The 24,182-nt window shown below is 33.4% G+C and overlaps 1 protein-coding gene and 1 long non-coding RNA gene across 13 annotated transcripts in view; one reads left to right on the top strand and one right to left on the bottom strand.

The window, feature by feature from the left end:
- LOC144291523 (uncharacterized) overlaps positions 1-24,182 on the bottom strand; it is a 777,143-nt gene that overhangs the window by 66,317 nt on the left and 686,644 nt on the right. The gene's annotated exons all lie outside the window — the stretch shown is intronic.
- The window catches only part of LOC144291522 (uncharacterized), a 96,650-nt gene continuing 83,713 nt past the window's right edge, over positions 11,246-24,182 (top strand). For 4 of the 11 annotated variants that reach the window (XR_013358822.1, XR_013358825.1, XR_013358821.1 and 1 more), the window contains exons 1-2: positions 11,246-11,460; positions 20,746-20,894. Coding sequence is in view for 1 of the 11 variants with exons in the window: in XM_077861109.1 (XP_077717235.1) it covers positions 11,364-11,368; positions 20,746-20,866 (126 nt within the window). In the remaining 10 variants the exon portion in view is untranslated. The remainder of the gene's footprint in view (positions 11,461-20,745; positions 20,895-24,182) is intronic. The other 7 variants (XR_013358823.1, XR_013358824.1, XR_013358820.1 and 4 more) reach the window with 3 other exon arrangements.

The following is a 24,182-nucleotide window of genomic DNA, read 5'->3' as shown; positions in this document are numbered from 1 at the left end:
ACCACCATTTTATTATATTTTTCTACAAATTTAACTATCTCAGTTACCTCAAATGAGTGGAATCGTAAGAGATTTGTCCTTCTATAACTGACTTTTTTCATTTAATATAAGATCTTCTAAGTTCATCCAAGTTGTTGCAAATGACAGGAATTCTTTCTTTTTAAGGGGTGAATAATGTTCCATTTTATGTATATATCACATTTTTATCTACTTATCAGTTAATGGACATTTAGATTTTCTCCATATCTTGGCAATTGTGAACAATGCTGCAATGAACATGGAGTGCCCATATCTCTTCAAGACTTGATTTAAATTCTTTTGGATATTTATCAAGAAGTGGAAATGCTGAATCATATGATAGTTCTATTTTTCTTTTTTGGGGGGGATTCTCCATACTGTTGTCAATAGCAGCTGCACCATTTTACATTCTCATTAAAAGTGTAGAGTTGTCCCAATTTCTCCACATTCTTACCAACTATTGTTGTCTTTTTTTTTTTTTTTTTAATAACCATCCTAACTGGTGTGAGGTGATATCTCATTGCGGTTTGATTAAAGGTGTATCTCACTTAGTTTTGATTTTGAATTTGATGATTAGTGATGTTGAGCATCTTTTCATATACCTGTTGGCCATTTGTATATTTTTAGAGAAACATTTAAACTCTTAGCCCATTCTATGATTTTTTGTTTGTTTATTTGCTTTTTGTTATTGAATGTAGAAGTTCTTTATATATTTTGTACATTTATATATTTTGTACATTAGCTCCTTAACAGATTTATGGTTTGCAAATATTCTCCCCCATTTTAGAAGTTGCTTTCATATTCTTTTGGTTATTTTCTTTGCTTTGCAGAAGCTTTGTAGTTTGATGTAGTTACATTTGTCTATTTTTGCTTTTGTTGAGTGTACTTTTGGTGTCATATTCAAGAAATCACTGCCAAAGCCAATGTCAAGAAGTTTTTCTCTAATATTATTCTCTAGGGATTCTACAATTTCACATCTTATGTTTAAGTCATTAATACCTTTTAAATTATTTTGTTGTATGGTGCAATATAATGGGTCTAGTTTCATCCTTTTCTATGTGGCTATCCAGTTTTTCCAGCACCATTTGTTAAAGACTATTTTTCCTTATTGCATATTTTTGGAATTTTGTTGAAGATCAGTTGACACTTTATGCATGGGTTTATTTTTAGAGTTTGTATTTTGTTGCATTAGACTAAATGACTCATTATATTAGCACCATACTATTTCAATACTGTAGTTTTGTAATATTTTTTGAAAACAGTAAATTTCCATATCAATTTTATTATATCCTAACAAATTTATCCCTGGGTACCTCAAAGCAATTTTTTATTTATGTCTTTATTATTGCCATATTATTGAGAGGAGTAAAGTTTACTGGCAAAACTCCAGAGTCTTTCAGATCTAAATATAATTTTATAGTTCCTTACTAACTATGCAAAGTTGATACCTCATTGTGATTTTGATTTGTATTTCCCTGGTGGCAAGTGATGCAGAGCATTTTCTCATGGGCTTGTTGGCCATGTGTATGTCCTCTTTAGTGAAATTTCTGTTTATGTCTTTTTCCCATTTCATGATTGGGTTGTTTGTTTCTTGAGTGTTGAGTTTAATAAGTTCTTTATAGATCTTGGATACTAGCCCTTTATCTGATATGTCAGTTGCAAATATCTTCTCCCATTCTGTAGGTTGTCTTTTAGTTTTGTTGGATATTTATTTTGCTGTGCAGAAGCTTTTTATCCTGATTAAGTCCCGGTAGTTCATTTTGCTTTTGTTTCCTTCGCCTTCATAGCTGTATCTTGCAAGAAGTTACTGTGGCCGAGTTCAAAATGGGTATTGCCTGTGTTCTCTTCCACAATGAGATACCATACCACCTCATACCAGTGAAAATGGCAAAACTAACAAGACAGGAAACAACAAATGTTGGAGAGGATGTGGAGAAAGGGGAACCCTCTTGCACTGTTGGTGGGAATGTGAACTGGTACAGCCATTCTGGAAAACAGTGTGGGAGGTTCCTCAAAGAGTTAAAAATAGACCTGCCCTACAACCCAGTAATTGCACTACTGGGGATTTACCCCAAAGATACAGATGCAGTGAGACTCTGGGACACCTGCACCCACAATAGCCAAACTGTGGAAGGAGCCTCAATGTCCTTAGGCAGATGAGTGGATAAAGAAGATGTGGTCTATATATACACAATGGAATATTACTCAGCCATCAGAAAGGACAAATACCCACCAATTGCTTCGATGTGGATGGAACTGGAGGGTATTATACTGAATGAAGTAAGTGAATCGGAGAAGGAAAAGCACCATATGGTTTCACTCATACGGGGAATATAGGAAATAGTGAAAGGGATGATAAGGGAAAGGAGGAAAATGAGTGGGGAAAAATTAGAGAGGGAGACAGAACATGAGAGACTCCTAACTCTTGGAAATGAACAAAGGGTAGTGGAAGGGGAGGTGGGTGGGGGGATGAGGTGACTTGGTGATGGACACTGAGAAGGGCACTTAATGGGATGAACACGGTGTTATAATATATGTTGTCAAATCAAACATCAATTTAAAAAATGGGAATAAACAAACAAAAAAAACTATGCAAAATTGGAGAAGTATTCAGCATCCTTGTGGTCAGTTTTTCAAGAGCAAATTATAAATACTAGTAAATCCTACTCATAGTTTGTTCTTGGATACCCATTCTAATAGACACAGTGACCAGTCAGTTTAGAAAGCTCAAATTGTAGGAAAGGAACTAAAATCAACTATGGTACATGTACCAAATAATTTCTCCGATTTTAGGTGACATTTGATTTTTAAAAGTCTTCTCTTTATAAATATAGAATTTGATGATTGGTTATCTGTATTTTCAGATGGTATGGTGGATATTGCTAATATCATACCATTTGCATTTCATATATTTCAAGCAAAATATTATTTTAAACTTGGCACATGGTCTTCCAGAATAAAGACTTCATTTGCCACCTCTCTTGAAGGTAGTTGTCATGGAATAATTTCTGGGCCAGGAAATTTGAAAAGAAGTCAGAAAGCATCTATTCAAATTTCAGTCATGCCTTTCAAACATAAGAATCTCCCATTCCTTCCACTTCTCTCTAGAGTTTCATATATCACACATTGGCCCCAGAAGATAAAGTGACATATGCCCATGGATTGCCTTATGGTTCTGACATAATCATTAGTAATATCCACAGTTCCTGTCTCTTAAGAATTAAATAACTTCTGTATTTTTATTTAATTAATATATTTCTGTCTTGTTTTTTCACCTGGAATCTAGTAGAAAACAGTAGTTAAAAGCATACACTGAGGGATGCCTGGTGACTCAGCAATTGAGCATCTGACTTTGACTCCGAGCATGATCCCGGAGTCACGGGATCAAGTCCCACATCTGGCTCCTTGTGTGGAGCCTGCTTCTCCCTCTGCCTGTGTCTCTGCCTCTTTTTCTCTCTGTCATGAATAAATAAATAAAATCTTTTAAAAAAAGCATAAACTGAGTTCGAATATGACTTTCACCACTTACTAGCCTGTGGTCATGGGCAACATAGTCGATTTCTCTGCTTCAGTTTTATTTCTATAACATAAGAACAATAACTACCCTCCCTACTTCACAGGGTTGTTGTGAGGATTATGTAAAATGTTTCATATAAAGAATGGTACCTGTCACATAGAAATTTCTTTATAGCATTTGCTATCCTCATCATCAGTCATCATCATCAAATTCCTTAATCATATTGTTACATAGATGTTAAATAAATATCTATAGATTGGATTATTTAGCATTTTTGGTCAATAATATGGCCAAAACTGACTAAAAATATATGTCATTTTGGGGTATTATTTTGTATCTTAACTCTACATTGCACTACAGTTTGGATTTAATAGTCAAATAACAGCCATCTAAGTTATCTTCCATCAGACCTCCAAATAATTTTATAGCATGTAAATTCCTGTACTAATTCTTGTTCTGCTTAAACTTTCTTGAGTATTTCTGTTTTCTGCAATGAAATTGATGGACTAACACGTGTACCTCAGCCACAGTCTAAAAATCAGAATATAGTTATGAGTCATTAGAAATCCCAAATGCTCCTCTACCCTCTCTTTTGTAAGATGCAAAGCCTGGAATGGTAATTACAATTCTATCACATACATCATCTTAATATTTAAATTATATGTAGGTATTTTCATTTATTCTATTATTCTTTAAAATTCCCTGCCAGAACAATATTTTGACAGATGGAATAATAAAAATAATGGGCATAGGTGAGAAGTACATTTCATTTCACTTACAGATATTACCTGACTAGTAAATAAATGTTTCCATATTGCTAATTTATACCTCCCTGAATTACCATTTGATACTACGATATTTTAAAATCTGTAGTCATTGATAAAAATATTTTGAAGTTCTATACTAACAATAGAACTGTTCTTTTAGAACATTTTAAAAAGATTATTATTTTGTATTAGAGAGAATAAGAATTCAGTTTGTATTGAAGTTTTTTTTCTTTCACAAAACAATTCTCAATGCAAATTCCATTATTACACACATATTATTTTCAAGAAGTTTCACACACCCTAAATAAAATCTAACAAGCTTACAACCTTAAAAATGTAATCAAGACTTGATTTGAAATATATAAAAATGTATAATTTAAAAATATAAAATTTACTTCTACAGTGAGAGACATAATTTATGTAGTTTTATATTAACTAATATAAGCCTTCAGCAAAAAGTTTTATTAAAATATATGTTAAAGGGAATTATAATTTATAAATTTTAGGAATAATTTCTAACCAAACACACACATACACACCCCAGACACACACAAGGAAAAACTATCACGAGGAGGACCCTGAATAATTCTCTTACTCTTACAGTATGTCATACAGGATTGAAATAATTGTGAACTATGAACTGTGTTTACTCAAACTCTACATGTTTGTGATGCAGTATCAGTTAGAACTACAGTGCCTGAAATTATTATTCCACGTTCAACACTGCTATAGACTAAATGTTTGCATCCCCTCACTCCTGTCAAATTCATACGTTGCTGCCTTACCCTCCATGTTATGGTACTAGCAGTTCCATCTTTGGAGAAGTGATTAGGTCGTGAGGGTGGAGCCATCATGAATGAGATTAGAGTTCTTATAGAGGAAACTTCAGAGAGCTTCCTCGCCCCTTTCTGCCACATGGGGGCACAGGAAGACAGTTGTCTATGAACCAGGAAGTGGACCCTCACCAAATCTTTTGGTGCCTTGATATTGAATTTCTCAGTCTCCAAAGCTGAGAATTAAATCTCTAGTCTTAAAAGCCACTCAGTCTATGGTAGTTTTTTATAGCAATCTGAACCAAGACAAACACTACCTATGTGATTTTGGACAAATTACTTTTAATCTCTCTGTGCCTCATTTTTTCCATCTTTAAATAGGAATAATAATAATATCAACTTATGTAGTAATTATAAAAATAAATTATACATTAATGTTCATAAATAGTAGCCATTCTATTTGTTTTTCATTGTCCATCTATCCTGTCTAAAAGGCCTTCCTAGATTACCTCAGCTCACACTAATTTCCCTTTTATTGGCAATAATATGTACTTATATTAAATATATATCACCTGTTATTTAACTCAACTCCCCGTATGATTGATATGAAGGCAGAGACCTAATAAGGTATAAACTTCATACCACATACATGTGCATTTCTTATCTTTGGCTCAATATATAAAAGATCTCAGTATTTCATTGCTTTTCTTGGATAATATCAAAGTAACCAAAACTCTATGAAGGCTAAATTTACACTGGAAAAATCTCTGAGTACTTGTCAGAAAATTATACTATGAGGTAAAATGGTGATAAGTAATATTGTCTATATTTGCATCTTTAGTATAGTGACATTTATGGGAAAGCCAATCCTTTCACTCCTCTACTCTTTAAATAATAAATGTGGAGTGGTATAAGTGAATTATGTTGTATAAGAAATTAAGTATTATTGGTTCATTATTAATCAATGAAACAATTATTTGACTTTTGTACTTGTATTTTAACTGAAAGCAAAATATAAAAAGGAATTGCACATACAATAATGAAATGTGTACTTTAATTGAAAATGGGAAGAAATAAGGAACTTTCATTAAGCTGTAGAATAATTGCTTCATTCTCCAGCATTTTTTCCAATCCATAAATTGTTTAACTAAATCAACTAAAGTTTAATACCACATTGAGTTCTTATTTGTGTGTAAGAGCTATTGCTTACCTTTTGTGATTTATTTTCCCTTCCTGTGGCATTACTGCAGGGAAAAGGTGATCTAGATCTAAATATAATAACTATTTTTATAGTTAATATCCATACATTGCTCAGGTCATGAACAAAAATAGGTTTCCATACATTGGCCTTAATAAAATTTCAAGGTAGTGTTATGAACCACCAACCATTAACTTCTAATCTTTTGCAAAGTCAATAGAGTGGACTATATTTTAGATCACACAATATTGGAGTGAGAGATATGGAACATTGGAAAATACATTTGCATTTGTAGAACATAACTATGAAGTGAAGCTTTTGTACTTTAACCATGTGAAAATCAGTTTTATAATAAGCAACATACATAAAATGGTATGTTGGAGATGTTTCTCTTGGACCAAAGGCAAGTATTGGTGAAAACAAAAATTTTAAATACTATACAATATTTAATGATCAAATTACAAAAAGTGTAAAAATCATTAATGTTATTGACAGTCATCTCACTGTGAGTTGATAAATCATTTACACAAAAGCTCTGGAGAAAATGCATTCCTAGGACAGATTCTGCTTGATGGAGAAAATAATGCCCATTACCTGCATGACCCGATTTGAAATGTTATATATGGCATGCTAACGTCTTATAACATATGTATCACCAATTCTTCTCACTATTAAAAAAGGAAAAAAATAGGAATACATTAATAGTATACCTTGCCATTTCTATAATTAAGAATAGCACGAAATTAGTTGACAAACCACTTGTCTGTTACTTTCTTTCTGATTTTTTGAAAATCCTAATATAGTAACATTACTGTAATGAACCTCACTTCAATGAAACAATGAAAAATAATTTGCATCTTAAGTAGTCCTGACATACATGACTTCTTCCGATGTAAATTGCTATAGATAAGAGTACTCATTTTCATTGCAAATCCTTTCAAGCATGTGCTTAGGAATAAAACAAAACAACTTTGTGTAAATTGTATTTTATAAGAAAGGATGTAGAACAGGGTATGAATGTATGTAATTTAATGGAAATGCTATCACTAATGGCATAGATTGCCAAATGCAGTTCACTAGTCTCCAGAAGTTGTGTTTACTGCCTTTTTCCAAAGTAACTTAATGGATTTTTAAAACCGTGTCTTCAGTTACATTGCTCTTGTTAAATGGAAAGTTTAATTTTAAGCTTCTCCTGATTTCATTTAGTGGAAAATCTCTTTGTATAATTATACAGCTTTTTTTATTGAAAATATCTTTTGCAAAACTTTGTTATGTCAGTTTCTCTGTCTTTGGAGTTGATGGAGGAATTTTAAAAAATGAAAAGTCATGTTTTGACCTTAAGGCTTCCACCTTATTTAGGTACATTACTAGAATTACCTCTGTTAAACAGCTCCAGACTTCTCAGACTGCATAAGATTTAACTAAGGAAAGAGACTGCATTGTAACATAAAGAATTTTTATAAACATGTCTCGAAATAATGCTTCCATATATTTTTATTTATCCAATAAGTATTTATTGAGTGCCTGCTATCTATTAAGCAAAAGACCAGGAATTGAAATAATATAGATAACGATAGGTTGGTCTCATAGACTATTTTGTGTTGCATGATTTGAGAAATTTTGCATATAGAAGTTATAACTTTATTTTCTGAGTTCTAGTAATTTTTTATTATAAATGCTTATCCCTTACAAAACAATGAAAACTCAAAAGTAATCTATGTCAATAAATATAAATGTGTCTGATTCAAAACTGTATACACACTATCTCTCATATAAATCAATTACAATGACGGAAATGAATAAAAATGGTAACTATATAAATTGAACACACAGCCAGGGAGACAACTGAATGTGAATCATCTGCTGTTGACATTTTTTTTTTCATTAGCATAGAAAAGATAACGTAGACTTTTAGAAAGAGAATGGAGGTGTGGTAATTAAAAGAAAGTTTTGAGAAAATCATGATTACAAAATGGAGAAGAGATTATGACCTAGAAGTAAAAAATCTGTCCAGAAAAGCCCCTATATGATTTTTTTTTCCCCTTGAATGGACCTTGACTCCGAAATGTTAAGTGTGCTAACTGGTAGATGTGAACTAATGAGTCTCAAGGAACAGAGATTAATTCAGGGTTTGTAAATCGAACAATTGGAACTGCTCACTACCCACTCAAACTTAACCATCAGGTCTAAGAGCAACAAGTATCAACTCCCCAAAACCAATCCCCTCAAAAAAAAATCACAGATTTTCCAGGAGAACTAGGGGTTCTAATGTGGACCTGATGTGCTACACCAAGGTATCTGTATTTGCTCCTTGAGTTAAATATGCAAATATCAGTTTCCTTTTCTATCACTCTCAAATGAAGATTTACCTGTCAAGAAACCTAACCCACGGATAGAGTTCATAGTCAGTTTTATGTTGCGTTATTTTAAGTATAAAGGCCAAAGAGTGGCCACTGAACTTTTGTAAAAGCTTAAAGATTATGTTGAACAGTTGCCAAAACATTACTTCAGAGGAAACAGAAGTTAATTCAGAATAGAGAAGAAAACCTTTAAGAATAATGCTAATTGTTAAGTGTGGAAAAATTTGGGAAAATATTGCATTTATTACCACTCACCACCAAAATAAAAAAAAATTAAGAGCTAAAAGTAAATCCCACTAGGACTATTATAGGGAATGAGGACAGATGGAAGGGACAGAGACAGTATTCATCTAAGTCTCATCTGTACTACTTAATTTTATTCACATGCACATATTAACTTGATTTATGATTAATTAAATTAATTAGATTTAAAAGTGATGAGTTAATTATTATCTCTTTAATCTACTAAAGCATAAGCTTCACAAAAGGAAGAATCATATAAAATCTATTTATCACCTCATTTCTAGTTTTTAAAGTATCTTGTTTTTATTTTTTTTATTTTTTTAAATTTTTATTTATTTATGATAGTCACAGAGAGAGAGAGAGAGAGATCGAGAGGCAGAGACACAGGCAGAGAGAGAAGCAGGCCCCATGCAGGGAGCCCGACGTGGGACTCGATCCCGGGTCTCCAGGACCAGGCCCTGGGCCGAAGGCAGCACTAAACCGCTGAGCCACCCAGGCTGCCCACTTTAAAATATTTTCATGATTATTCTTTTATTTGTTCTTTTTTTCTATCATTTACTTGGAAGTTTATAAATGTCCAAATATTTGGGCATTTCATAGTTACACTTTTGTTTTTACTTTCTATTTCTTTAAATTTCTAGTTCAGTTCTAGTCAGAAAAAAGATTTGAATGATTTCTATCCTCTGAAATTGTTAAGTGTTTCCTTAAGGCGTAAAATCAATTTTGATACAGGTTCCATGTGTAATTGAGGAGGTATGAACTATGTCAGTGTTGGGTGTAGAGTTAGGTCAGTTATGTCAGAACTGTTATCTTTGTTTTTTAAACTTTAATTCTTGCACAAAGAAAAATTTTTAACCTTCCCTACATTTTAAATTCTCATTGATCTAATATTTAGTGAAGTATGCCTAAAAGCAGTATTTAGTAGTGGTTTTTGTAATTTGTTATCAATTGGCTTAAAATTGACAATTTTTGTCTTTGAATAATTATTGGCTCTGTTTATATTTAATATAATTACTGATAAATTATTGGTCTATATCTGATTTTTTTTTGGCCAACACAATGACTCATATAAAATATTTTTTTCACCATATCATTATTTTTAATGTCCAACGTTTATAATATGAGGGCCAGGGCTTGCTCCTCAACTCAAGTTTATAAATTTTAGATTGGCTTGTGATGCCAATAGGGATACTTCTTCTTGTCTAATTTTGTTTCTGGGAGGACTTCATTCAGGTCCTCAATGGTCATCTGATCAAATGGAATTATGTTCTTCATCTTCTCCAGTTCTTTTTCATATTCTTCAATCTTGGCCTTGTGGGGGACAAAAACTCAGCACAGCTTTTAACATCTTCTTTTTCCTCAACATCCACCTGGACAGTGTATTTATCCTCTGGCACAGGAAACTTCAGGGCATTAAACTTCTTCTCAAAGTCATCTACCAAGCCAGCCTTTGCCACATTGGCCTTATAGTAAGGCTAGTCAATAGCAGGTGGTTTCTCAGGAAGAGTAGCCAACCTGGAGGTAAGCATCTCATTCCAGGATTTCAGGGAGTTGGCAATGGCCTTCTGGTTTCGGGGTATGATCTCCTCAAAAGCTACCCAGTCAATGGTTTTTAGAGCAAGTTTTCGCCCAGCCATCTTGAGATCCTTCACCGACCCCAGCGGCCCACAGTCCTCATTAAAAATATTTAAACAATATTTTACCCAGGTTCTTTTTACTCAAGTGAGTGGATGAAAATTTCTATTTTGCTATGTAGCCAAACCAACAACAGCTTCCTCTTGGTCTCCTTATGATTGCTATTATTTTAAATAAGAGACATTTGGAGGTATTTTTTGACAAATAATATATAAAAATATGTCACAAAAGTTAGCTGGGAATACAGGAATCTTCAAATCATGTATGGAGTCCTAATCATTTCTAATAGGGTCTTAATCATCTTTTCTATTCAATCATTCCAATGAGCTTTTCTTCATAACTCCCATGCTTTTGAGTGTGGAGGAAACTAGCTTAACTCACAATTAAAGTCGGTAAACTATTTTGTGTGTGTGTGTGTGCATGTATGTCTGTGAAATAATTTAACAATTATGTATTCCCCTTCAGCTACCTATAATTGTCAGCTCAAAAGCTAGTTACCATCTCATCTACGTACACTCCACCCCTGTACTCATTGGCATTCTGCTACCTCTATAGTTGTTTAGTCTCTCTTCCCATACTATATTGTATTGTGGCATGAAATCTAGGGGCACTTCTGTTGTTGATACTTATTCCTAGGTTATGGATTCAAGTAACACATTGGACAGCCGTGGGGTCATGAAACATACTTTCAGAAAACTCTTTGTGATGTCAACGTTCTATTAATATGCATGTGTTATCTGAACTGTCCCTTCATTGGGTCTGCTTTTCATGTATTTGGCAGTTCTTCTTTGCAGTTTGTGACTTGAACTGTAAAAATATTATTTCTTCTTTTTTATTGGTTTCAGGAAAAAAATGAGGTAAAGATACTTTTACTCATCTTTTTTCCACACAAAACTCATGAACAATTTTAACTGATGCAACTACATTTTCTCCATGCCTAATTAAAGAGGTAGGTTAACTTCTGTTTTGGGAAGGAAAAAAGAGAAAGAGACAGAGAAAAGACAGAGATGCTGCTTTGTCTGGTTATATATACTTTTTTCTTTTAGATTGTATCTGTTTATTTAGAAAGAGATAGAAATAGCAGAAGGAGGGGTAGAGGGAGAGAAAAAGAGAGAATCTCAAGCAGACTCCACAATGCAGAGCTCTATCCCAGGACCCTGACATCATGACCTAAGTGGAAATCAAGAGTCAAATGCTTAACCAATTAAGCCACTCAAGTGTCTTTGGTTATATTATTATGCATCAAAAGGGCCTGGAAATATTTCATTGTGAATTTTCACTTAATTATCACTGAAATAGGGAAATACAGATGAAAAAGTTAAACATGAATCAATTTGGCTAATTACTAAAAGTAGGTGGGTTTAAAGTAAGTCAATAGATAAGAAAAGGTAGAATACAGCTGAAAGTTTTCTGCATATTCTGATCCTTTAAAGCATTCCACTCAGTGATGTTATGTGATAAATTCTATAAACAAAGAAAGGGCACCACCATGTTCTTTCAGAGACTGGCAGACAGAGGCTCAGATCAAACTGGCATTAAATTAAAACTCACATGAAAGTTCTCCAAACCAATGACCATGTCAAAATTAATTGGATTTTCACAACCTGAACTAACACAGATGGCACATCTGGCATCTTGAGAAGCTCCATCAATATCACACATGAGCCATTCCAAATGTTAGGCAACAAGATATACTCATTAAGAGTAACCAGGGAAAACCAGCCAGAAGTGCGTGGGAATTGTCTTTACCAGAGAAAAATCGGGTTGAGGTATACACAAGGAATCTCAGACATTCATACAACAGACTTTCTTGGGTATAATTCTTTTCTGGCCACTCTGTTCTTGATTTATTCCAAAGCTCTAACTGTTGACATTTTATGTTTATTTGTTTGACTGACTGATCTATTCTCAGAAAATGGAACACAGTCTTCATTAGAATGGAAGTCATGATACTTTTTTCTTATCTTTCTATCCCAAGTTGCTAATACAGGTCCAATGTTTCTACCTTTGTTAACATATTGTGATGTTTATTATTTATTTGTGTGCTATTATAATAATATCTCTGTAATTTAAGGGTATATATACAGACATTTCTTCTAGTGTATGATACATGTATTCCTGAACATTCTGTACAATCGGCAATTAAAATAGCACAGCATGTTGCAGAGCTATGGACAAGCCACTTAAAATATACATAACTTTGCAACCTGATTCCAACTAAGAAAATAACACTACAAATAAATATAATATAGTAAATTATACTTTTAAAAAGATAAAGGGAGTTTCAGGTAAGGAGATATAAGGAAAGATAGAATCTGTTAAGTAATGAGAAAGCAAAAAAATATCAAAAGATAAGAGATAAAGGAACAATAAGAACTTTCTAAATAGGAGGTATGTGCAAAATGGATTTAAATCTGGCTGGTGCTTTATGTTGGGTAAATAGCCTATTTCGCATTCAGCTGCCATTATTGAAGGCAAGCGAGAATAATGGTCCTGTTTCTTGACATTCAGACATTGCCACAGTACCCATATTTTTACATGGTGCTAACTTTTAAGATAGAAGACTAGGTGAAGTATTTTCTCTAAATAGACTAATATAACTTTACATTCATGGGGTTATGGCAAAGGGTATAAGAGGAAAAGCCACTGGATGCTGATCAAAAATTAGCTACTGGATGCCACTCAGTATACAGAAATCAAAGCTGTGGGACCACATAGATGACAGAATACATCCTGCAGTGAAATATGCCCCAAAGAAGATCCTAAAAAGAAGCTAAAGAAACCAGTAAGGAGAGGGAAAAAGAAACTGGGACTTGTTAGCAGAATCTCATGACTTAGATTTAAAAGTGTTACCCAGGGATCCCTGGGTGGCGCAGCGGTTTGGTGCCTGCCTTTGGCCCAGGGCGCGATCCTGGAGACCCGGGATCGAGTCCCACGTTGGGCTCCCGGTGCATGGAGCCTGCTTCTCCCTCTGCCTGTGTCTCTGCCTCTCTCTCTCTCTGTAACTATCATAAATAAATAAAAATTAAAAAAAAAAAATAAAAAAAAAAAATAAAAAAATAAAAGTGTTACCCACTTATGTTAATTCTAATAAAGTGGATTTTTTTTTTATTCTAAATGGTGGGCTATATTATTCTCAACAAATATTTTAAGTATCTTAAACTCCTGGGTTTGCTACTACTTAATCTTCTTGACATGCTTCCTTTCTCCATTTCCCCAGTAACAGGCCGGTCACATACCCTTGATCACAGAGGAGGCCATATGATTCAGGCTTGGCCAAGTAGTATTACGGTCCACCCGATTTCATACAAGGAGGCACGCAACATAATTTTGACCAATGCATATTATTTCCTAGGATTGTTTTCACTTAACCCAGTGAAGTAAATGCCATTGTTTCTTATGTCACAAAGCTAGGATGTGAATACAAGGCTGCCCCTATAGTGATAAAATCTGTGCAAGAACCTGAGTATAGAAGGAAAGAATTCATCTAGGTAAAGACAAACAAAGCTGAGTAACAAATAGATGAGTAAAAGAAAGAGACAGACAGAGAGAGAGATCCTGGCAACACAAGTTCCCTCTTCCTGAAGTCCCAAAGTTGCCCCAGATCCTACAGTTTTTTTCTCAGGCCTATAAACTCTTAATAGTCTTCCAGTAAATTTTCTTTTTTATTCTTAAAATAGTTTAATTTGGGTCAGAAAATGTTCAGAATGATCCCAAGTTAAAGAAACCCATTTAGTTTCATGCCTGGATTCTGGGCCAGGGGGATGTTACCTGATAATGTTAGTTATGATTCTGGTTCCCCTATTAGGCACAACGAAGCAACAAAACACAACAAAGGATTTAATCAGAAGGGAAAAGTTAAGTTATAAACTGGACCTCTTAATTGATTTTATATATTTTATATTTAAAATATATATTTTAAATATATTTTATGTATTTTATATTTATCTTTTTATATTATATATAATATATATATTTATAATATATATATATATATATGCTTGCTGCTCTTTCTCTACATGCTAATTATTAATCTCAAAGGATGGCAAACAGCATAGGCATTTTTTAAAGTTTCCCAAGTGATTTTTATTTCTCTCATACTCAGCCCCATCACTTCCCCTGAGAAGAACTGTATTATAAAATGTTTCTTTTTAAAGATTACTTCTGCCTTTTGGTACTTAAACTCTTATAATTTAATTAAGAGCTATACTGTTTCAAGACTCAACAAATTTCCCCAAAGAATCTAAAGAAAAAAAATAACTGAAATAGTAAAATAATATAATTTGAAAATAAATATTTATGGCTAGGTCTAGATTTTTTTTTTATCACAGGCAGAATAAAATAAAAAATACAAATCTGAAGTGTAGTAGAAAATATTGTTGCAAATTGTTCAAGAAGTAGTGTGACTTAACAGAACCAAAATGTCACACTGCTGTGATATGCAAATGTGGAAATGCAATAAAAATTAAGCGTCTTTTTAAAAAATGTTATAGTATTTTTCCAAAGTACTGCATCCAGAAGGACTCAAGAGCTTAGCTGTAACACCAGCTACGGATGAATGGCTTGGTTTATGTCCATCAATCAAATCACAGACTCTCAGCTCATTCCAGAGCATTCCTTTTGTTTCATATGGGTTTCCAAATCGCCAGCAAAGGGCAGTTTTTTGTTGTTGTGGTTGCTGCTACAAACAATGGGTTTGAATATCTAGTATCACTGATGGCTGGTTACCATGCATAAAACGGTTTTCTACAGGACATTGCTGTTGGCAAAAAACTATTGTTTTATTTTACTGAGTCCCGGATACATATGGTATTATATTTTATCCAAAATTGTGCTGCATCTTAAAATTGCTATTGGCTAGGAAGATTCATGATAGTTGATACTGCCTGAGGATTAAAGAAATTCATCAGTCAATAACCTCACAGAATAGTGTATTGACTTGGATATTTTCCTGAAGGCATTACCAGAGAAGCATAAACCCTCCATGCTTAGATAAAACTACTGAAAGAACATTTGAGAAAGGACCATGGACCCAAGTTTTTTTGAAAACCTTCCATAGACATCTGCCAGGCAATCCAGAAGGTGTGGGGATCAAATGATTATCAAATTGCAAAATGGTTGTCAGAGAGTTGGAAGAAAATAACAGATAATAGTGCAGCACTCTCTGTAGAACTGCTGGCCCAGAGGAAAATAATGTGTGAAAAAAGAGACATCAATGAATCAGAGTAAATCGTCACTCTGAATAGCCACTTCTGAATGTGAAGAGGTGTCTTATGTATAATCTCATCAAATATTTTGTTTATAATTTCCTTTATATGCATGCATAATAATGATAGCTGATTATATAACACTGAATGTTAACTGATTGGAATTAAAATAAAAACTTAAAAAGCCAAAAAAGAAAAAAGAAACAAATAGAGCAAAGGAAAAAAGAGAGAAAGAGAGGTAAATCAAGAAACAGATTCTTAACCACAGAGAATGAACTGATGGTTACCAGAGGGGAGATGGGTGGAGGGATAGATGAAACAGGTGATGGGGATTAAGGGGTGCACTTGTGATGAGCACCAGGTGTTGTATGGAAGTGTTGAATCATCGTATCAGACACCTGAAACTAATATAACCCTATATGTTAATTAACTGGAAAAACTTGAAAAAGAAAAATATCGGTTTAACTTTATAAGCATAGATATGATTATAGAAACTTTTAAAATAGGTTTTTATATAGCACTGGCCTTCTAAGTAAGTGCGGGCCATTTTTAGGAACTTTAAGAAAACATTTATTTTTCTTTTTTTCTTGATTTCTTAAATAAAAATATATCCTAATTTAGGAACTTTAAGAAAGCATTTATTTTCCTCTGTTTTCTTGATTTCTTAAATAAAAATATATCCTAATTCTTAAAAAAAAACACTTTAAAAAAGAATAATAGTTGGTAAAAATAAATGTGTAAGTAAACCTAAATTAACTTTAAGAAATGTTTATTATAAGAGCCTGTTAACTAGCATGTAAATGTATGTTTTGTACATTTACAAAAATAAATTTTATCAAAAGTTTACAACATAAAGTAAAAAATGGAAAATATGTATGAAAAAATAGCTGCACATAAAGGCATATGTACAAGTTGTAAGCCCTAATACCTAAAAAAAGTTCCTACGTGTATTTAAAAATAGTGTTTTATCTGCATTTAATATGAATTTTAAAATGAAATTCGGAAACTGTCAAAATTTTTAAAAAGCTTATTTCAAAATGCAAAATACCAGTACCCAAGAAAATTTTAGAAAAAATCTAGGATTCATGCTCTTAGAAACAAATAAACAAATAGTAATTTCAGAATTTTTACTTTTTCTTCTGGAAGGAATTTCCCCCTGCATGTAAAATGTCATTTCCAGATTTATATTTACATTCAAGAATAGAAGGGGGGGATTGATATTATATAATCTATTGTGATATTGACTAACACTTATCTTGATTAATGTTTAAAATAAAAAGTGATTATAATAATTATTAAACCAGAAGAGACTTGCAGGAGGTTATTTTAATTCAAAGAAAGAAAAATTTATTCCCGCTATTGAATTTTAAAATATTCTGAACCACTGACAAAGAAAATGGCAATATTCTTAAAAGAATACTTAGTATGCCCATTATTTATGTATGTTTCTCAGTATGTAAAGGATAAGAGATTTCAGGAACAAAACTTTGAGAAGGGAGTGATGTAAGTGTGGAAAAAGGATACTTCCCAACATCTAACACAAAACTTTAGTTCTATTCTCACAGTACAACAGTCTTTATTGGCTCTACTTCAATGGGATAAACTTCTGTAACAGGTTTGGAAAATCTGTGGTAAGATGTAACAGCATCCAGTGAGATTTATTTTGAAATTTAAATGGTCATATTAGCATTTTCTTTATTCTGCTGTTTCTTTAAAAAACTCTATCAAAACAAATAAAGCAGCTCTCAAATAAGAAGACTCCACTCTCCACCCATTTATTTTTCATCTTGAATTGTTAGGAATGGTGATGCCTAATGCTATTAAATTGTTTTAAGTATTAAAGAAAAGAAGGAAAGGATAACAGAAAAATATGAAGCTGGTAAGTAGAAGATAATGTATCCTCACTGGTTCATTTCTTAGGGAAAAGGGAAAAGTGGTATAGAAAGAAAGAACACTCCTGAGAATCGTGTGTGTTGTGCTTAAGAGATTTGCTGGACCATGATAGGATGCAGTACTTCTGAGATAATTAGTACAAGAACGTGTTTTCTGAAGGCAAAAAAATCAAAGGTCAATGTGGCAATTAATGGGAAGATACCAGATGGAAACTTTTCTACTTAAAAACTAAGACTATCGGGATCCCTGGGTGGCGCAGCGGTTTGGCGCCTGCCTTTGGCCCAGGGCGCGATCCTGGAGACCCAGGATCGAATCCCACGTCGGGCTCCCGGTGCATGGAGCCTGCTTCTCCCTCTGCCTGTGTCTCTGCCTCTCTCTCTCCTCTCTCTCTCTCTCTGTGACTATCATAAATAAATAAAAATTAAAAAAAGAAAAAAAAACTAAGACTATCAAACTGCATTCAATAAATATCCCTTGAATAAATGAATGTGTCAATTTATATAAAACTAAATGGAAGAAATGGCATGAAAGAATTTTATCAACCTTCCTCTCTAAATAAAATACCAAAGAATTTCTTTCAAACAATTCTGACAATTATTTTGCTACTAAACAGTTTTGTAACACAATTTTATTTTAACTCCTTTTATCATGTGTGCACAACTTAATACACAACTTTGAAGCATATAGCATTACAACGAAGAAAGGTTTTCTTTATAAAAAAAGATTTTATTTATTTATTTAGGGAGAGAGGATGAGTTGGGGGAAGGGCAGTGGGGTAAGGAGAGAGAGAATCTCTATCTGACCCCCTACCAAGCATGGAGCCCCCCTCAGGGCTCAATCCCACAATGCTTAGATGATGACCTGAACAGAAATCAAGAATTGTTTGCTCAACCAACTGAGCCACACAGGCATCTCAAGAAAGTTTTTATTTACTTACTACTAAAAATTAAGTTATGCTAAAAAAAACTTTAACTTATGACCCAAAATGCTATTTAACCTGATGCTACAATCAAGAATCATGTATCCTGGGAATACAAGATAGCTTCATTTTAGAAAATTATTAATATATCATCAAATTAATACACCAAAGAAGAAAAATATAAATACAAGACAATAGATGATAAATTAAAATCAAATTTCAAACTATGCTCAATAAAAATCTTTTTTATATTAAAAGATATCTTAATCCTCTATTCTGCTATGTCTATTCAAAGCCTCACATAAATAGACAATGAACAATAAACAATGCAGCTTCCATTAGAAAACAAAGCAAAGGCAGAAACAGCTTGCAAAATTAGAAATGCAAAGGGATAAAAAACAGAATAATATTTCTCTCACGTGCTTTTTTGCTTTTAAATAGAAGGTGAGAAACATGAAATCATCAAAAATATTACAAAAGAAGATGTAAAATCATACCCAGGAATAAGTTTAACCAAGGAAGTAAAAGACCTATACTCTGAAAACTACAGAATATTAATGAAAGAAATCAAAGATGATGCAAAAATATTTCATACTCATGGATTGGAAGGATAATATTGTTAAAATTATCAAAAAGCAATTGGGTAGCAGATTCAATGCAATCTGCATCAAAGTACTAGTAGTATTTTTCTCAGAACTAGAAGATATAATACTAAAATATGTATGGAACCAGAAAAGATCCCAAATAGCCAAAGCAATCTTGGAAAAGAATAACAAAGCCGGAGGTACTATAGTCCCAGATTTCAAGGTATATACTACAAAGCTATAGCAACCAAAACCATACAGTATTGGCACAAAAATAAACATAGACAAAAAGAAAAGATAGAAAACGTAGAAATAAACCCATGCTTATATGATTAGTAAATCTATTACAAAGGAGGTAAGAATATACAGTGTAAAGACCGTCTCTTCAATAAATGGTTTAAATGGACAGCTACATGCAAAAGAATAAAACTGGATCACTTTTTTATACCATACACAAAAAGTGATTAAAGACACAAATGTAAGGCCTGAAACCATAAAACTGCTAGAAGAGAACACAAGCAGTAATCTTTTGGACACTGGCCTTAGCAACATATATATGGCTATGTCTCCTCAGGCAAGAAAAACAAAAGCAAAAATAAATTGGGACTACACCAAAATAAAAAGCTCTTGCTCACCAAAGGAAAACATGAACAATACCAAAAGGCAACCTACTAATGGAAGAAGATATTTGTAAATGATATACCTTAAAGGGTTAATATCCAAAATATTTAAAGAATATATACAACTAAATACTAAGAGAAAATAACCCAGTAAAGGAATTGAAGACATTTTTCCAAAAAAGACATCCAGATGGCCAACGACCCCTGAAAAGATGCCCCACATCACTAGTCATCAGGGAACTGCAAATCAAAATAACAATAAAGTATCATCTCACACAGTCAGAATGGCTAGTGCCAAAACAACGAGAAATAACAAGCTCTTGTTAGGATGTGGAGAAAAACCCTTGTACACTATTAGTGGAAATGTACATTGGTATAACCACTGTAGAAAAGAGTATGGAGGTTCCTCAAAAAGTTAAAAACAGAAATGCTATATGATCCAGCAATTCCACTACTGGGGATTTATTCAACATAGTACAAACAAACAAACAAACAAACTAACTAAAAAAAAAAAAAAACACCCATAAATATGAAAAAAATACATGCATCTTTATATTTCTTGCAGAATTATTATAATTGCCAATGTATGGAAGCAAACTAAGTGTCTATCAATAGATAAATAGATAAAGATGTGAGATATATATAATGGGATATATATACATTACATATATATATATAATATATATATAATGGAATATTACTCATCCATTAAAAAGAATGAGATCTTGTCATTTGCAACAACATGAATGGATCTGGAGGGTATTATGTTAAGTAAAATTAGAGAAAGACAAACACCATATAATTTCACTTATATATGGAATCTAAGAAACAAAACAAATGAACAAAAAAAAAGAAACAGACTCATAAATACAGAGAATGGTCTGGTAGTTGCCATAGGGGAGGAGTTGGGCTTAAGGGTAAAATAGGAGAAGGAATTAAATTTCCAGTTATAAAATAAATAAGACCTGGGGATACAAGGTATAGCATTCAGGACTAAAATTTTACTTCCAGGTGGAAGTTGAGCTCTAAATATCTTATGTGGATACCAGAACAGAGACTGAAGATGAAAGCAAGAGTTAAAAATATTGAGGGGAAGAGTGTTGGAAATAGACTATGCCATGAGGAGCTCAAGGCAAGTTTTCCTCAATTACTGAGAGCAGGTAAACTTCTAGGTGATACTAGTTTCACTTTACAGAGAGATATTTCTCTGTCTCTCCAACCACATTTGCTCAAACTTTAATTTAAATTACCATGTTTCCTAAGCAGTACTTTTAAGGAGTTTTTCTCCAATATGCTTTGCAGTATATTGCCCCCAGGTACTTATTACATGTTAATAGTAACTTTTTTCCATTTGCTCAGTGCTTTGTCTTTCCAAAAACTGAGATTTATATTCTGCTCATTGAAACTTGTTAATCTGTTATTTTGGTTTATCAGTAAAATGCCAGTTGAAGCTCTACAGTTTGCCATATGTTGTGTCAGATCTCTGCTCCTATTATAATGGGGGGGTGGGTTTTATACTCAACTTGTTACAAGGAGAAGAGATTTCTTAGAAAGCCAATTACAAAAGAATCCATTACTAAGTAGAAACAGACACATTAAATGTCATTCTATGGTGACCAATAAATATTTTCTGCATGACATTTGAGTTGCAGGAATAGGTTTTTCTACATCAAATCAAGACTGGCTGAGCCTATACTTACCGGTGTTGGCTGGAAATCAATTCTGAGTCATTGTAGAGAGCCCCTTTTTCTCTCTTTCAAAGAAAAGAGAACGTTAAGAATCTTGGGGTAAGTCATCAGGACTTCAGCCCACTGCAGTTACCTTGGAATTGCTTACTTTCCAAAATATATGGTTTATTTGAAGCACATTTTGCATTCTTGGCATCCTTTCTGCCAGAATCTCCCCCACAGCTCTTATTCTTTTTTTTTTTTTTTTTTTTTTTTGTAGTTTAGTTTCCTATTTTGAGGCAATACCCCATTTGGGGGGCAATCATGTTCTCAGGGCCTTTCCTGGGAGCAGAACAAAGGTGTCCACCCATCTGAAACCTACTATCCCTTGGATCTCAAAAAAATAGAATCATCTAGGATTTCCTTTTTCCTTCAAACACTTATCTTTCCCTTGTTGGACAAACTATCTTCTATTGTGAAGCCAGCTTTTGAAAACAAACAAACAACAACAACAAAAACAAAAACAGAGGTGCAGTAATCCTCTCCCAGAAAAATAAAGCTCAAACTTGGAAACCTGGGCTGAACCTAAGGTAGCATGCTCTCCTCACATCCTATACAAATGATAACAAAAGACAGTTAGCCTTTTGGTTAACTATCCTTTTAAAAAATATTTATTTATTCATGAGAGACACAGAGAGGCAGAGACATAGGCAGAGGGAGAAGCAGGCTTCCCATGGGGAGCCCGATGTGGGACTGGATCCCAGGGCCCCAGGATCAGGACCTGGACCAAAGGCAGATGCTCAACCACTAACCCACCCAGGTACCCCTGGTTAACTACCCTGTTGCACAATTAAACATTATCCTCTGAATCCAGTAGATGAAGTTTTATTCCCCAATATTCTCTCTCCTTCATTGCCCCTCACCTGAATACATCATATCCTGGCAGTTGATCTGCTAAATCTCTCTTGAATCTGTCCAGTTTCTTTCCATCTCTCAAGGAATTAATCTAGATCACATATCATCTCTCACCAGGGATGGCAAGGTAATTTACCCATATTCACTCTTCCTTCTTCAGAGAAGGAGATAATTTTAAAATGCAAATCTGACTATGACCATAATACCCACTTTCTCACACACTCCTTGCTTGATCAATTTGAGTGGCTTCTAATTTCTCTAAAAATAAAGTCCAACATTTAAGCCTATAAGACGCTGGTGGGCCCTTCTCCAAGACTCCATCTAATTTTGCACCCAACACCACAGTGCTCTCTATATTTAGCACTATTGCTATGATTCACTCTCGACTTGGGTCATCATCCTTGGGACTGCTAAATCTCCTCTAGTCCTCTACGCACAACACCCATATATGGCTCCTATATCTACTTTTATTTCTTGAAAGACCACTTATTTCCTATTCCTTCTTTAGCCCTCAGTTCAATCAGCACTTCCATAGAAAGCTTTCCTTGACTTTTTTTTTTCATGATTACATCCTACCCATTAATACCACCCCTTCACAGATTATCAGAATTAATTTTTAAAAATATTTTAAAAATAGAGTTTCTGTCATTTTGTAGTTGGTGACTAAATACTGGTTAAAAGAAATAATACAACCACATAGAATACATTTGCTATTTAAGTGATTATTTGCAGTTATAGTTGTGATTACATTTCCCTTCTTATGGGGCTGAAATGTGGAATGGTATAGAGTAAAAAGGAAAACAAGTATTCACACATATATCCTAAGGAATATTATTGTCTTCTCTTGGTAAATCTGAAATAAATATAATTCTAAATATCCTTTATCTTTATACATTAAATATATTCTGGTTTAAAATGAAAAATCAGTATTTGTGGCTTGTGCCTAAAAAAAAGTATTGGCTAAGTCTTTTTCTACTAAGTAAGGTAAGAATCTATATTATTTAGACTTCTTACTCTTAGAATTAGATGTTGAGAATAAATACACCAATAAAGAACCAGCTCTTTATTCCCAGATAATGATACTGACAGATTGAACCTATTCTGATTGATTTTAACTTGAAATAACTTCACTAAAAAATTCAGAATCTTACCTAAAATTGAGCTACTTGTGCTGGTATGCTACAACTACACTGTTTAAGTTACACTCTGAAACCCTTAACTCAGCGTGGAAAGAAAAGTTGAAGACCACACAGCCAAGCCACAGCTTAAAAAGTAAAATTATTAAAGAAGTCATTAATACTGCTATGTACTACACCAAAGAAGGAGAGTACTTAGCAATACATTCTGTTTTGGAAAACTTAGGTGGGACTACTGAAGGTTGATAATTGTTGATAACCTTCCTCTGTCAACAAAATGAAAACATATATATATATATATTCATATATATATATATGAAAACATATATATATATATACACATATATATTCAATTTCCTTTTTTTAAAGATTGTATTTATTTATTCATGACAGACACAGAGAGAAAGGCAGAGACATAGGCAGAGGGAGAAGTAGGCTCCCATAGGGAGCCTGATGTGGGACTGGATCTCAGGACCCCGGGATCACAACCTGAGCCAAAGGTAGACACTCAACACTGAGCCACACAGGCGTTCCTCAATTTGCTTTTATAGAGTGTACAATTTGTTTAATTCTTACAGACAATTGAGGATATTAATAATAAGTGACATATTATACAGTGATTAGGTGAGCAGAGTCTAGAGTTAGACAACCTGGCTTAAAATAAAGGCTATGCATTATTGATAATCATACACTACTATAATTAGGGTAACTACAAACCATTTTACAACAG

The sequence above is a fragment of the Canis aureus genome, chromosome 20, assembly GCF_053574225.1.
Source record: "Canis aureus isolate CA01 chromosome 20, VMU_Caureus_v.1.0, whole genome shotgun sequence".
NCBI lineage: Eukaryota > Metazoa > Chordata > Mammalia > Carnivora > Canidae > Canis > Canis aureus.
The sequence above is the reverse complement of the archived record's forward strand: the minus strand, read 5'-3'. Positions and strand labels throughout refer to the sequence as shown.